Source organism: Rhipicephalus sanguineus, chromosome 9 (genome assembly GCF_013339695.2).
Source record: "Rhipicephalus sanguineus isolate Rsan-2018 chromosome 9, BIME_Rsan_1.4, whole genome shotgun sequence".
Lineage (NCBI taxonomy): Eukaryota > Metazoa > Arthropoda > Arachnida > Ixodida > Ixodidae > Rhipicephalus > Rhipicephalus sanguineus.
Genome location: NC_051184.2, coordinates 81,369,697 through 81,385,350, shown reverse-complemented (window position 1 = coordinate 81,385,350; position 15,654 = coordinate 81,369,697). Strand labels below are relative to the sequence as shown.

Sequence of the window (15,654 nt, the reverse complement as noted above, 5' to 3'; positions counted from 1 at the left end):
GCCTGCTGCCCTACTTCTCAAAAATTAGAATGATTTATAGCGTAGTGGGTTCCTCGCAAGTGCACTTGTATTGGTTGCCAAGGAAGCCCATAAGCGCATGATCCATTACCTCGGGGTCTCAGAAAAATTACAATGATTTATAGCGTAGTGGGTTCCTCGCAGGTGCACTTGTATTGGTTGCCAAGGAAGCCCATAAGCGCATGATCCATTTCCTCGGGGTCTCAGTAAAGTTGTTCGCCCCCCCCCCCCCCGTCCCTCTCCCACGTCAACGTATGTTATACAGCACGACGGGAGAGGGAAATAGCGACTGGGCGTCACCCAATGCAAATTACATAACTGGTGGGCCGTTTAAAGCTTCCAACCCATTACAAAGAGCTGAGCCATAATTCTTCATCGTCATTAGTCGTCGCGTCAACAAAGTTCACATAATGCCTTACAGACATGTAGCTGGTGCCTCGCTTCTCCGCAGAATGACAAATAATGGCTTAGAAGGTGCTTTCCAACTTTACAAAAATTGTGATTTCTGGCGTAGTGGGTACCTTTCTAGTGTACTTGTATTATAGCCCCAAGAGAGCTTAAAACGGGCTCTAGAAACGCCGCTCTTCCAGCTTTCGCTGTGACTGTGCTGCGGTTTCAGCGCAGGCCTGGCGTTTTTTTTTAGGCTTTAAGTAACCGCCGGAATACTGGGCATGTTTTATGGTGCTACATACATGTCTAACTTGTTAACATTCTTACTTATGGCTGCATCTCTCGTGTGCTTTCACCTAGACTTGGTCAGCGATTGCAACTGCAGAATGTTACGTGACCAGACACACTTTCGTTGAGCTCTTGACTACAGATTCATTATGGTCAAGAAAAGTCAGAGTATAGGTTCATTGTGACGAGTCCATTCAGAAAGCATCACACACACACACACCTCTTATACAATACAACTTTTATTCGGGGGGTGGGGAGTCTTTCAAGGTAACAAAACGAACACGAGACAAGAGGAGACACGAAAAGCAAGCAGCACGGGTTTACTGGAAAGGAGGTCAGGCTAGGAGTGGGGAGGCACATACGGGTGCACGAGGTGGCGGGAGAAGGCGCGCACCTGCTCGGCACCGCGCACCTCCTGGTCGAGCAGGGGCAGCTTCGTCACGTGGAAGTCCTCGTACAGGTCGGCTATCTGGTCCAGGTACTTGGCCTGCAGGCGGCAGCGGGCGGCACACATGCGGCACGGGTTGCGCTCGGGGAACAGCAGCTGGTTGACGACGACGTTGTGCGTGTCGATGCCGCACTTGGTGAGCTCCTGGACGAGCCGCTCGGTCTCGTAGAGCGAGAGGAACTCGGCGATGCAGACGCACACGAAGGTCGTCTGGTCCGGGTCGCGGAACTGGGCGTTAACCTGGCGGATGATGGGCAGCATCTCCTCCACCTTGGAGGACATGACGTCCGCCGTCAGCTCCTGCAGTCCGAGCAGGCCGGCCACTTGCGAGATGAACGGGCTCAGGTGGGACTTGAGGCGGAGAAGCCTGCCCATCCCCTTCTCCATGACCTGCGCGGAGCGATCGGTTGGCTTATCTTCTTGAAGAAGGCAGCGCTAAACCACACAACAGACTTAAAAGTACCCTGCAACACTTTTCCAAGTAATCATCGACTGCTGCAAAAATTTTTTTGAATCCGTCAAGTATGAGCGGAGTTACAAATTGGTCGCATGATTGAAGTGCTTTCTCTCCTTTCATACCAGCGAGTGCGCTGAAAGCTGCAAGGGGAGGAGGGGGGGATGACAAGGGGTCAAGACAATGAGTCTGTTCATCAGCGAGCGTCATGACCTTGAGCACTTTTGATTTTTTTTTTTCTTCAAATGCACGGCTTACAGTCTGTGATCGTGAGCGCGCGCATGGGCACGTGGCGGCATCCTGCAGTGGCCACGGTAACCATGCAGCTCACGATGCTCAAATCAGCCAATGGCCTTGGACTTTGGGTTTGTGGCATCATTTGTTGAAAGAAGAGTGAGCAATAACTAGCTGACTGAGAATTAATTGTAAATTCCAGGCTGCAAGCTGCACTATAATGTTTGGCTCACATGTTCTCGGGAGCATCGACTACCGATCGGCAGCGTTTTCTGACCATGCTGAAAAAGTGTTGCAGGGCCCCTTTAATATCACACAAGGACAGTACTGCTCATTGGCTTACGGTTTCGAGCTTTCTGCTTATTTAGCGTTATTTGACAATTTGCTGGCCATTTCCACTATCGGGCGTGTGACAGGCGAGTCCCAGGAACATAGAATCGCCAGTACCTAGCCAAGGTCAGAAAATCGCCGGAGGCTTTTAATAATGATTTTCCATTCAAAGCCAGGCTGTTTTCAACAGCATGCAAGTGTTCTTCGGAGCAACTATGTGTATTTCGAAAGCATGGTCGATTCGTTGCTCGTACAACCCAACATCCTCATAATCAAGGATGCGAATACCATTCCGATACCATACCACCCACAGTGACTGCAAGCATCAGATTAAGTTGACAGCAATGTCAGTGGTCTCCAAACACTCACCAAAATGTGCACCTTACAACTGTTGAAATTGTATTGAAAGTTGGACTAGATGGGATTTTACGTCTCAAAACCGGAATACGATTATGAGGAATGCTGTAGTGGAGGGCTCCGGAAATTTCGACCACCTGGTGTTCTTTGACGTGCTCCTAAATCTACACGCATGGGCCTCTAGCATCTCGCCTCAATCAAAATGCGGTTGCCATGGCTGGTATTCGATCCTGTGACCTGCAGGTCAGCAGTCGAGCACCGTAACCATTAGATCGCTGTGGCAGGTGAAATGCGCATCTTTTCAACACATACAAAGTCATTCTTGGGCACAAATGTTTGCAGGGCTTCGGAAAGAATGTTGTGACTACAACATCAACAGTGCAGGATCCTGTGATGGCTAACTTTTGTGCGCGATCAAACAGTTTGCATTGGTCATTTTCAAGATGATTTGCTGAATGACATGTCACCAGACACATGGTGGCAGTTAACAGGACAATGCAATTTTTCTACTTCAGAGAGTCCATTCTGCCGGCAGCATTTCCGAAAAGAATTTCCCCAACAATCGCCTACCACTGGTTGCCTAAAATGACGTCACCAACTGCTAGAATAAATGTCTTTAAGCAGCAGGTGGTGCAAGTTGCTGGGGTGGAAAGTTTGGCAAAATATGGTTAATACAGTCAAGAACCAAGTGTTATTTTTCGCACAAGTTGGGGGGGGCACCCACTTCGCGGTGGGCCTTCGCGAGAGCTACCGTTCCTTACGGCTCACTGGTTCTCTCGGCAATTTGTCACGTGACCTCCGAGATCCAATGGCAGGCGACTGCCTGGAGAATATGCACCATCACCACCTTTCTGGTTCGCATTCCTGCAGCTTGTACTTCAAAGCAGCGCGGCGAAATAGAAATAGATACAGGAAGGGAATCCGAACAGACGAAGCGCATCTATAAACTTTCATTAGAAAAAAAGAAAAAAAAACAGGGGGCGCACGTAATGATCTTAGTTCGTGCTTCAATCTTTGCACATGCGCTGTTATTTTTTTTCTCTAACAAACAGTAGACAGATGTACTTCGGCTTCGCGGTTTTATCCCTGCGTATGTTTATACTTCGCAGCATTGCTTGGAAGTACTAGTATGTTATTCCAACTAGACCCAACCTAAGCGTTAATCAATCAAACTCCAACAGCTGCCTACATTTGAACTCATTACGCAGCGGCCGGTACACCTGTTGCCGAGCAGATGACACAGTTACCTGTGGGAACGAGAGCAGCCTGAGCGTGTGTCCCGTGGGCGCGGTGTCGAAGATGACGACGGAGAAGTTCATGCTGCGCACCAGCTTCATGACCTCGGCGTAGCTCATGGCCTCGTCGATACCCGGAAAGGCGCCCAGAATCTCCTGCATCATGCTCTTGCTGGAGCGGAAAGGGTCGCCCTCGTCGAAGTACTCGTCGGGCAGCTCGGAGAAGCCCAGGTTGGGGTCGATCTCCATGGCGTACAGGTTGGTGAAGCCCTTGACCGCGGTGGGGACCTTGGAGAACTTCTGGTCGAACGCGTCCGATATGTTGTGGGCCGGGTCGGTCGAGATGATGAGCACGCTCTCGCGCGTAGCCGCGAACTGCACGGCCAGGCTGCAGCTGCAGGTGGTCTTGCCGACGCCTCCCTTGCCGCCGACGAAGACCCACTTGAGGGACTTCTGCTCGATGATGTTCATGAGCGACGGCTCGAGACGGCCGGCGGCTGCTGACGCCTTGTCATCGCCCGCTGTGTCGGACGCCATCACCGCGCTACTGCCGCCGCAAGGAACGCGTACTCGCCTACGCTACGCTACGTCTCTCTTCTGTCGGAGTAGAAGGGCTGTTGCCGCAGGTGGACGCGACGTCAAAGGGCTGAGGCGCAGATGCACAACCGTTGGCACAACTACAATGGACGTGATCCATTCACAGCAGGCGGAGCATCATTTTGCATGCATCATCCATCCACGACCGATGTTACCGATGTCTACACGGATGGCTGCTAAGCTTCGGCTGTGAGTGGCTACGCAGTGGATTGGCTTGAAATGACGTCATGTTACTTTAGCGTCTGCTCGCTGCGTGGCAACCTAAACCAAATTAAGCGCTCTCATCCTTCTTTCGTGGCTTTAGATATTTCTGTGGGATATGACATCACGTCGTGCAAGCAGGAAACCAAAGCTAACGTAGCAATAAAAGCGTGGCAAACGCATCGCTAAACCAACGTACGAGCACATACAGCTTCCATACGAAACTAAACAACGAAAATGAATAAAGTTTGCTTTCTGATATAAAATAATCTTCGCAACACATCCAAAAAACGTCGGTTAATTTGTACTAGCTTTAAAAAAATGAAACGATATTTAAAAATTAAAACTTGCACATAAACACTATTCCACGTGCGACAAGATGGCTGCGTCCACATCACTCCTTGCATCATCATCTGTTATGCAGTAGCAGCATTCAGCAAGTTTAATTTGCAGTTTTCGACGCCGTTGGACTATTCGTTACACGGCAAAGATGCCAGAACGCAGGAAGAGTGGTTCAAGCGCTTCAGGTAGGGGAATACCGATTACAAATATCAGGACAACGGTTTGTTTAGCTGTTTGACGTGTCCGCTACAGCGTCCCATATCCTGTCGTGTTTGCGATGTGTACGCGTGTTCCGTCGTGTTCTGCCAACATCGGCATTACTTGCAAGCGAAAGCGTGAAATGGGATGTTTCACGAAGCGTTGACCGATCGGCAGTAGAGTAACGGAACGCGTATATTCGCGTGCGTTTATCGTAGGATGTATTCGAGTGCTCCGGATCGTGCCGGCAGTTATTACATAACCGAAAGTAAGAAAAAAAAAAAAGAAGAAGAAGAAGAAAAAAACGCGTCGACAGCAAGTTCTAGTTTGCCTATACGTCGGTGAAACTCTGAGAGATCATTGTAATGTAGGGTAGCACAATCAGTTGTAACTGACCAGTTCGCCCGTTTTTACTGTATCATTAAAAACGTTGTTGCGAATGTGGAAGTCGCGATAAGCAGCCCAGGTGGTTTACATACTACGTAGATCGCTGTGATAGCCGCTGGTGTGTTGAAACGTTCACAGTTCTCTCTAGAGCGCTCGGGAGCTTGTCTGCGCGACAGAGTAACGTCGACACAGCAGCCGCATCTTCTGGCATTCCGGTGCTGTGAATTGACAATCTTATTATTATTTTTTTTTTTTCGCATCGCATCGACCAAGCTTCAGGCAGTAGCGTGGACGACTTTACAAACCTTGCCAGAGTGTTTGTGCTCATCTGATAAGCGCGGTCATTGGCTTTGTCTTTGTTAGGAGTGCCGTTGAAAGCACGTTTTCACATAGCTGCGGTGCAAGCTTTAGCACTGTTGAGTTGGCAATGGAATGTAACCTGTACGTATGGCCTACAGCTACAATGAAAAGCTATGGAAACCCATTGAAAAGTTTGTTTTTCAAGAAAAAATTGCCTTCATTAGGAAAGTAACACTCGTGAATAGGTGCTGAGGCTACCTGCGAGCTAGGGTATATACCTGAATAAAAGCGATAGGAAAATTTTGGAGCAGCACTATTGCAGGCGTATACGAACTCTTTCATTGTTTTAGGTGAAATTGCAATTATTGTGTCGCCAGTATTGTCCACCTCTTCACAAACAGTAAGTTTGTTTAATGGCCAGAGGAAGATAAGACGATGTAATATCAATCAGTACTCTTTTCATTTTTATTGCTCATAATTTTCATTTTTATTGCTCATAAAACTAACACCAGTGCTCGCAACCTCAGGTTTCATTCTTAGAAAAAAAAAATGTAAAAACATTATAGCCTCACATTTGACGGAAGGTCATGCCTAACAAAAAAAAAAGGCCATGCAATCAATTTCCCGTCTTTTGTTCGTGTTAATCCAATAAGTTTTCACCAGTGAACTTTTCCTTCCTGTCTGACCGTCCTGGGCACACATTGCAACGTTAAGTCCCATTTGCCATGTTTGGCACTAATTATTAACTCTAAAGGGCATGGTATAGTTGGTTAGGGTGTGCACTCGTGGAGTGGCAGTCATGAGTCAGTGTAATAAAAAGTTGGCCGAGTTGGTTTCAATGCATGATGTAGGTAAGCGTGAGTAACACGTCGCACAAGAATAGAACACGGCACGCAAGAATTCGCGAATAAAAGTTGTCAGTCACTAGTAGTGTGTCGTCCTGTGTCTAATGTTCTTGTGTCCCATTCTCCCTACACATGCCTCCCTACATCATGAGTCACGGCTTAACATGGTGTGGTGACCATGTGTTGATACCCATAGCATCACAGGTTGCTCAACTGTATTTCCATGGCAGGGGCAGGAGACAGCGCCGAACCAAAGGTCTGCCTGGTGCACTTGGACCTCGGCGTTGGCGGGGCCGAGCGGCTCATGGTGGACGTCGGGCTGGCGCTGCGGTCCAAGGGAAGCCCCGTCCAGATTGTCACCACGCACCACGACCGAAACCACTGCTTTCCTGAAACGCTTGACGACCACTTCAAGGTAGCGTCACTTCGCAACACTTTTTGGTGCCGCGCGTTTCAGGCACTTTCACCCGCTGTGTACTGAAATGCTTTTGTGCCAAAGTGCCACTAACTTAATTTCCAAGTAACATGCAGCATGCAAAGAACACATTACAGGTTGTAAACTTAAATGCTATTTATTGGGACCACGCTGTTGAATGCCTTACAATACTTATGAATTTTAAAGTAAAATTGACATTAGGACATATATCTATACCAGGTGTCTCAGCTAATTAGGACCAAGATTTAAAAAAAAAATGTTCTAGGAAAGTAGTACTTGCAGTATATTAGTGCTCGTAGTGTGTACTTAGTACCTGTATTTTTCATTACTAAGTATTGATTAGTTAGCTACCTTTAATTATCCAAATTCTTCATTATTGCTTGAATTAGTAAAATAATAACTAATTTGTAGGCCACCCCAGATAACTTCAGAATTGAGCATTTATTTTGTGCCAAAATCTGCCTGGTTGTTTTTTTCACAAGAAAAAACAACAGCCCACAAAGCATGCCAAATACAGAAAGTGCAACTTTACTAGAGTGCATGGTTTTTAAAAAATCTTGGTTCAAGTTAGCTGGGACACCTGGTAAATGCATGTAGCATCCCCTTCAAGTGCGAATTATGATGCACTGTCTGCACATGTGTCAATTCGCATGGCATGATTTCAAGGCACTCAGTATTACTTTCCAAGAAAGAAAATGAAGGAATGTGTTGTGTGTGAGTTTCAGTAATTAATGTTAATTAGCATGTAATTAAATATCTAATTAGACTGTAATCAGTGAGCTTCAATCCTTGCATAAAAAGAATCAAATATTAGGCCCAAAATGCATGCCCAGTTCTTTTCTTGGTTGTATTCGTTTCGAGCAAAGAAAAAAATACTCTTGACGTTGGTCTTGGAACGTGGCACATCAAGCGATCGTCAACATGGTAGTGTCTCCAGCAAAGTGATCCTCTGCAGCAATACGCAGCACAGTGAAGTTAAATTACTGCTAGTTGTCCACTCAGGAAGCCTGCACAAATGTGCACACTGCGTTTAAAGTCATTTGAAAAAACACGCGGTGCTTGACGTGCCTCCGAAGTTGATGTGTACAGTTGTACACACCGCCGCTGAAGGGGATATATACTTATACAAGACGCATCGATATCGCACTCATGCAGGAGGAAGTGCTGTACTTCGTGCAGCATTCTGTAGGCACTAACACCAAAACTGCCTGTAGTAAGTTCTTGTGCAGACCTACAGTGTAACAGATTGATGAGTGTGAAGATAACAGTTGCAGCGTGCAGTACAGTGACTGGCAGGCATCTTGCAAGTGGTACCCACGTGGTGGTCTAGTGGTTATGGTGCTCAATGCTGACCCAAAGGTCACAGGGATCGAATTCCAGCCACGACAGTCACATTTTCAATGGAGGCAAAAATCTAGGGGCCCGTGTACTCGGATTTAGGTGCACGTCCCTCATAATGGCGTCCCTCATAATCATATCGTGGTTTGGGGACGCAAAGCCCCAACAATTATTGTTATTATTATTATCTTGCAGGTGGTGGTGGTGGGCGACTGGCTGCCAGCGGTCGATACTGGGGCGTTTCTACTGCCCTGTGCTCGTACCTGCGCATGATGGTGGCTGCCCTATACGTCGTTTGGTACAGCGACGTTCAGCCCGACATCATCATATGCGACCAGGTGAGGACTGCACATTTAAATGATACAAATGTCATGGAACTGCAAGACTGAACAATAGGACATCTCCTACTCACGATATGTTGTAGCATAACTTCTGTAAGACCCACACCCTGGCTTCAAAGCTCTCTGCTTTTTGAAAGAGTCATGACTCCTCGCATGTACGTAGTGAATGCGGAAACACAAATGCGGTGTAAATATAAGCTAGTGGGCGAAAACTTCTCTTTCTTTCTTTTCTTTTGCATTTCTTTCTCCCAGTACATTTCAATGCACGCTTCAGTGCCACTGGGATAGGACACTCAGGACAATAGGTAGTAGGAACAAATAGTCCTAGTTTGTTCAAGTTGCATTCAATACACTCTTCCTTTAACTTGAACATCAACTGACCGAAGTCTTCCCTTGCATTATCTGAATATTGGTTTTGGCTTTGTTACATGGCTCTCCTTCTTTGAACTTCTTCATCGTTCTCTATTTTGGAGATTTCCCAGTCAATCTTATAGACTGCCCATTTCAACACAAAGCTATGAATTGTAGGTGATCTGAACCTGGTGTCAGCAGAGTTCTTCAGATTCCTATGTTCCTGTGGTCATCAGAGGTCAGCTCGTAAATCCTACACAAATTCCAGACCATCTGCATCAGCTGCAGTAAAATTTGTGTTCGCTTGGCTGTGCAAGCCGTCTCGGCAGTTTCGTGCAGTGCAGTGGAAGCTACTAGTAAGATAGAACTGATGGAAAGGCTCTTCCGTCATCCGCCTCCTCTTGCTGTCTGTGCAACGTCGACCGAATGGAAGATTTGTTCAAGTCCAGCACTGCACAGTTCTCATACCATCTCTGGAACAAACACCTGGGTCTTGTTATGGCTATGACGCACTGCAATGTTTCACGAGGTTAAACACTGCAATGTAATTCTAATCGGTGTAACTAAGTATAGTGCCACATGCACCTTTGTCGTCGATATTACGAAATGGTCGCGAAATGAAATAATAGGGCAAAATGTTTGTTTGCACCGCACTCATTTGCATTACGTGAAAAAGTGTCCCTGTTGGGTTTGCCACGGCTGCTGTGGCCCTACTACATTTTGCCGGTTTCATTAAGCACGACTGTAGTCTCTTAACTGCCGGCTTACACACTAGGAATTGAGTGAGGTGCATCTCAAAGCCATATGTTCAGATATTGTTACTAATAATCACTAGAGATGGGCTAACAGCAAATTTGAGGTTCGAAGCGAATCCGAAGCGAATAGTGATTTGGTCGAATAATTTCGAATCAAATAGTTCGAGTAGTATATAGCGCATATTATTATGAAAAATTAGCATATTTGTCATGACCCTTGCACAATATTTTTAAGAATTGGAACTAGGTATGAGCGAATGTCACTTTTTTGGTTTGAAATGAAGTGACCTTGAATAGTATCAAGATTTGAATTGCGGTAGGGTGCAAGTTAGAAGTGGTACAATATGTTACAATTAAAAATTACTATACTTAACACATATAAGCCCATATAACACGCCTTTGAACTTCAAAAAATATGTACACTTAACCTTGAAGTGTGGCTTTGCGGCAGTGCAGATTTCTCCTGTAAAGGTGGTTTCACGATACAGCAACCCGACGCTGCAGTGAAACCACCTTTACAGGGGGTTGTGCGCGGTCAAACATACATATATTCGTTCATTTCGAATACTTCGAAATTTCGAATAATATAAATTCGTATCAAAGCGAATTGGAATACTGTAATATTCGTTCGAATATTCGAAACGCCCGAATATTCGCCCATCCCTAATTCATGGATGCTCGTGCATTGATTCTGCTCACATAGTGTAAGACTTGTCCGACTTTATAGGAATGTTGAGGAAGAACCACCATATGACAGTCCTGAATCCTAGTCGTAAAAGACAGTGCAAAGGAAATGCATACTGGAAACACGCCCTTGTCATGCGATAGGACAAGCGGGAGGTTTGTACCTGTCAAGCATGCTGAATAGTATGAGCGCTGATCATTGGGAGGACATCACTAACGAACTGCGTCGTACAAAACGGTGCTTTCAGATATCTTCAGACAATAGGGCCTATTTGCAAAGGGTCAGGCAGGCCTTGCAAGTAAAACAGGGTCACTGTCAAATGAAGTTGCGCACCTTACATCATGCTGTCTCAAGTATATTTTTCCTTCCTCCATGCTCTAAGCACCGCCTCGGGTAGCTGGGTAGATCCTTAATGTCTTCGCGTTATCCCTTGGGCAGACAACAGCTTTTTTTCTTTTGTAAACCTTTTTTCACATTCCAGGAAGGTCCCAGGTTCGATCACCAAATGGAGGCGAATTTCTCTTCGACCTCAGAGCTTCCTTGCAAACCTGTGTAGTACTGACGGATTTAAACGCAAACATTTAGGCTAAGTAATGCTTGTATTTTTAGTTTCCAGAGTCTACAGTTTGTGGACATCGGCGTAATTTTGACCTGAACACTTACATCAGAGCCAACGTCACCTTTAACGGCCAGATTTGCAGCAACGTGATGCGGTTATCACGAGCCATTGCTCATAGCATTCATCATACTAAAAAAAATTATGCTGCAGTTTCCATCTGTGAGTACTGTACTTGCTTGATATTTCATTCAGCACTTCACTTTTACCTGGAAATCAATGCCCGTAGTGGGGACAACCTTGTGTTGTCTTGTTCTCTTGTGCAGGGCCGTAACTAAGGGGGGGTTGAGGGGGTTCTGACACCCCCTGAAACTTTTTCATGCTTAACTTTTCGGGTGGCACTAAATACTTGCACGCCTTCACAGCGACCACCAGTTGCCAAAGTTAGCCGTTCTATACACAAACACCCCCCGAAAGGAATTCCTGAATACAGCCCTGCTCTTGTGTCCATGTTCGAACACCTTGCCTTCTTTTAAAACAAGGTAACCGTCTGTGACTTTGATCTTTCTGTGCAGGTGTCTGCATGCGTGCCGATCCTCCGAATGTGTCGCAACGCCCGGATCGTCTTCTACTGCCACTTCCCCGACCTGATGCTCTCGAAGCGGGTGGCCTGCTGAAGCGCATCTACCGCTGGCCGCTCGACGCGCTCGAGCAGTGGAGCATGAAGTTTGCGGACGCTGTGCTTGTCAACAGCCACTTCACTGGTGAGGTGTGAGGAGGTGGATAAATCAAGGTGGGCTTGGCCACAGGGTGAACCTGTGAACACGTCTTTGTATTGTTTTATTGCAACAGAAGTTGTGTGGCTGCTCCAACTACAAGTTGCCAAGAATTGAAAAGATAACAGAGAGCTTTACAAGGACGGTGACCACTGTGCATTAATAATAAATAACTGGCGGGGTTTTACAATCCCAAAAACTACGATGACTATGAGGGACACCGTAATGGACGGCTCCGGAAATTTCGACCACCTGGTGTTCTTTAACGTGCACCTAAATCTAAGTACACAGGCCTCTAGCATTCTGCCTTCATTGAAATATGGCCTTCATTGAAATACGGAAATGTTTTTGACACCACCTTGATTGCACCAAATCACGTAAATGAATACAATTCGGCCCCTGCATTGCCTCATTCTTGATTAGACAACTAGGGAACACCACCCCTTCTGCACTTCAACAACCTAGCCAAAAGAAATGCTTTCATGATGCCATCTCAAAAGAATATCCTTAGGGATCCTCTCCAACCTTTTTTATGAAATTTTGCTTCGAAGTATTAAACAAATATTAGACAAATATTTGACAGCTATTCGAAAAACTATTAGAAAAATATTTGATTCGATTCGCACTCACATTTTAAAATTTGAATTCGCTTCGCACTCAAAATTTTACTATTAGCACAACTCTAAAAACAAAAACTTCAAAATCTTAAATATGCAACTGATGACCACGCGCTCATTGGGCACAGGTTCGTGATACACAGAAATAATAACTATAATAAAACACGTGACAGTGCATTTTCCGGGCTCAGTTATGCAAATAAAGAGTTCTATATTCTTCGCTGTCAAGATCCGTAGCATCACGTTCTTCACAATTGCTACAACATGACAACATTCAATGAGAGAGAACAGTAAGCTCATCCAAGAGGCTGAGTTTTTTTTTAGTTGCTAAAAGATGTTCCAATTCGTTGCCTACCTTGGCCATGTATACTATACTTGCTATGATGGCTTAGTTAATGGTAGGCTTTTGCGAATAGTAAATTTTAGGTCCGAAGCGAATTCGAATAGTTTATATCACATATTATAAAGAAAAATGAGCATATTTGTCATGAACCAACTAACCAGCGCAATATTTTTAAAGTTGAAACAAGGCATATGCATATGTCATTCTTTTGGTTCAAAGGAAGTGGAAGCAACTTTGAGTAATAGCAGTATTTGACTTTCGGTAGAATGCAAGTGATAACCTGTAAAACATGTTACGTTTTAATTTTAAGATTTACTATACATGGAGCATAAAAGCCGGTATAACAAGCTTTTTGTTGTTTAAACTTAAAAAATGATATCGATGTGAGGGTAATACAGTAAAACCTCATTAATTCAAGATCCCGCATAATTAAAAGGATTTTCTTGGCCCGTATATGCAATGTACATTTGAGTGGATAATTTGAAGTGGCGGTCAGCACCAGCCCGGTTAATACGAAAACTTTGGGTGCCATGTGCCAATCCCCGATCCCGATTTAGCCGCAGATCCGCAGAAACGATGGCCCTTAGGAGCCACAAGGCAATGCAATGTAGCGATACTAATGAGTGACAAGTGAAGCATCCCAGCCTCACTGCTGCCAGCGCAAGAAAAAAACTAAACAAAAGGCGTTCTCATGGTCAGCTGAAATGTGCGCCTGCGGAAAAGACGCGCTTCACTGCAACACAGCAGTGACACGCGGGCAGCATGACGCATGCTTCTCTCAACATCAGCGCGTCATGATTTACCCATTCTTTCTGGTAAAATAGAGAAATTAGTAAAGGGTGGTCTGATGGAATTCGCGATATATGCGAACCTCCGATTGGCGGTTGTTCCGGCAATTTGCGCACTTGCACTGCTGGCGGAGTACTTGCCTGCAACGCCTACTTGGAAAACTTCAATGATCATCTTTTCCACCCAGAAACCATCGCGAATTCCGTCACACTGGTCATTATTAAATGCTTATTTTTTACCAGAAAGAATGGGCGAATGGTCGCATCATGACGCGCTGACGCTGCGAGGAGCAGGTGATATGCTGCCCAGGTCCCCGTGCGGGGGTCACCACTGTGGTTGCAGCGAAGCGCGTCTTTTCCGCAGGCGCGCATTTCAGTTGACCAGGAGACCGCTTTTTTTCCTCTTTCTTTTTTTTTTCTTGCGCTGGCAGCAGCGAGGCCCGCCGTTTTCCCGGTTTAGCGGCAAAATTGGGACCAGGTATTGCTGGAAGACATAACCTTTGTAGCCGCAAAACTAGCAGGAAAGCAAAGGACCACCTCGATTACTTCCAGTAATTCAAAGTTCCTTGCATCCCGCTTTTTGTATGTTTGGTTAATTCGAAAACCGCCTAATTAGGTTTTTCACAGTCCCAGTCACTTTGAATTTACGAGGTTTTTCTGTAGTTCATTTAACCTCGAAGTGGGCTTCGCGGCAGTGCAAATTTCTCCTGGAAAGGTGTTTCACCGTAGACACCTCCACTGCAGTGAAATACCTTTACAGGTACCCGCGGCATATATGTCTATTCGTTCATTTCGAATACTTTCGAATTTTCCTCGGAATTTAAATGTTCGTTTTCGAAGGGAATATTCGAATACGTAATATTCGTTTCGAATATCGAAGTGCTCGAATATTCGCACAAGCCTCGTTAATGGCTATGGCCTAGAGCTGCTGAGCTTGAGGTGTGTTCATTCTCGGCCGTGGCAGCTGCATTTCACAAAGGGTGCAAAATGCAAACGCACTTGTGTGAGTACTTAGGTTTAGGTGCACGCTCAAAAACCGCAGGTGCTCAAAAATAATCCGGAGTATGGAGTCCCTCATGCGGTTTTGCCAGGAGCTATTATAATTTTTTTTTGGCCGTGAGTAGTGCCGCTTACACTCCCAGCTCATACAGCTGTGCAAACACAGATGAAAGCGACGTAGTAGGTGCGGGGTTCAACTAGCAGTGCTCACAAGTCACAATTTTATCCACTTTATTACACTTGCTTATTTCCACATTCATTTAAACGTCACAGCTCCTTACTCTGGCTTGTGTGGGGTTACTGCTTGTGGCCTAAGCCACTGAGCGAGATGAACCGATCTAGAAGAGTACTGACCAAGGAAGGACCTTTAGAGCATTCGCGATGTCAGTATGCATTCTTTGCATCGAACGCAGTAAGGCAGAAGGTATCCCAACACAATCACGGCAGTGGCTATAGGCAGAGAGTGAGTCGTAAGGTTGATGCAGCAATTGTGATAACACGCGGGAACCTTGTTTTCCTTGTGAATCGCAGGAAGCGTCTTCCGAGAGGTGTTCCTCGGCTGTCTCACGTGCAGCCTGCAAGTCCTCTACCCGGCGGCGAAGCCTCTCGGCCATCGCAGCGCCCCCTGAGGGAACCTCGAGGAACTGGGCATCGACAAGCCCAGGGGGCACTGTTCTCTCTTTTGAACCGCTTCGAGCGAAAGAAGAACCTTGCCCTGGCTCTGCACCGCGTGGGTGAGTGCAGTGTTTTGGGAGTCGATGTGCAGCTGTTTGATAAGTTGTGCATCACGTGATTGGGTTCAGGACAAGTTTCACTATGCCACTGCCGTTGGGAAGCCTGCCAGTGGTTGTAAAAAACCTAGACATTATCGGTTGGTCTCTAAATCGTCCCAGTTTAAAACCCACTAGTACTTGGTCTTCAAGTTCGGTTTCCAACTGGGACCAGTTGATTCCATGTAACACCATTTGAAACCAGTGACCAGTTGAGGCAAAATTTTTCGCGTTTTGTGAGGCATCTATGGCTTTTGCCTTAATAATTCGACATA

At 45.9% G+C, this 15,654-nt stretch overlaps 2 protein-coding genes across 3 annotated transcripts in view; one reads left to right on the top strand and one right to left on the bottom strand.

Moving 5' to 3' along the window:
• Nucleotides 1-1,028: 1,028 nt before the first annotated feature.
• LOC119405945 (ATPase ASNA1 homolog) lies at nt 1,029-4,508 on the bottom strand. Its single transcript, XM_037672769.2, has 2 exons — nt 3,767-4,508; nt 1,029-1,534 (listed from the first exon to the last, which is right to left on the bottom strand). The coding sequence occupies exons 1-2, from the start codon at nt 4,289-4,291 to the stop codon at nt 1,037-1,039; spliced, it is 1,023 nt and encodes a 340-aa protein (XP_037528697.1). The 5' UTR covers nt 4,292-4,508; the 3' UTR covers nt 1,029-1,036.
• A 407-nt stretch (nt 4,509-4,915) lies between these two features.
• Nucleotides 4,916-15,654, top strand: part of LOC119405944 (alpha-1,3/1,6-mannosyltransferase ALG2) — a 23,961-nt gene continuing 13,222 nt past the window's right edge. Inside the window, exons 1-2 of one of the 2 annotated variants that reach the window (XM_049419269.1) lie at nt 4,916-5,079; nt 6,855-7,039. In XM_049419269.1, the coding sequence (XP_049275226.1) occupies nt 5,043-5,079; nt 6,855-7,039 (222 nt within the window). In that variant the 5' untranslated portion in view covers nt 4,916-5,042. The remainder of the gene's footprint in view (nt 5,080-6,854; nt 7,040-15,654) is intronic. The other variant, XM_037672768.2, reaches the window with a different exon arrangement.

Excerpts from the sequence above, each read along its gene's own strand:
- LOC119405945 (XM_037672769.2), bottom strand. The coding sequence starts at position 4,291 with ATGGCGTCCGACACAGCGGGCGATGACAAGGCGTCAGCAGCCGCCGGC. Across the intron at positions 1,535-3,766 it reads GGCTGCTCTCGTTCCCACAG|GTCATGGAGAAGGGGATGGG; the intron begins GTAACTGTGTCA and ends CGCTCCGCGCAG.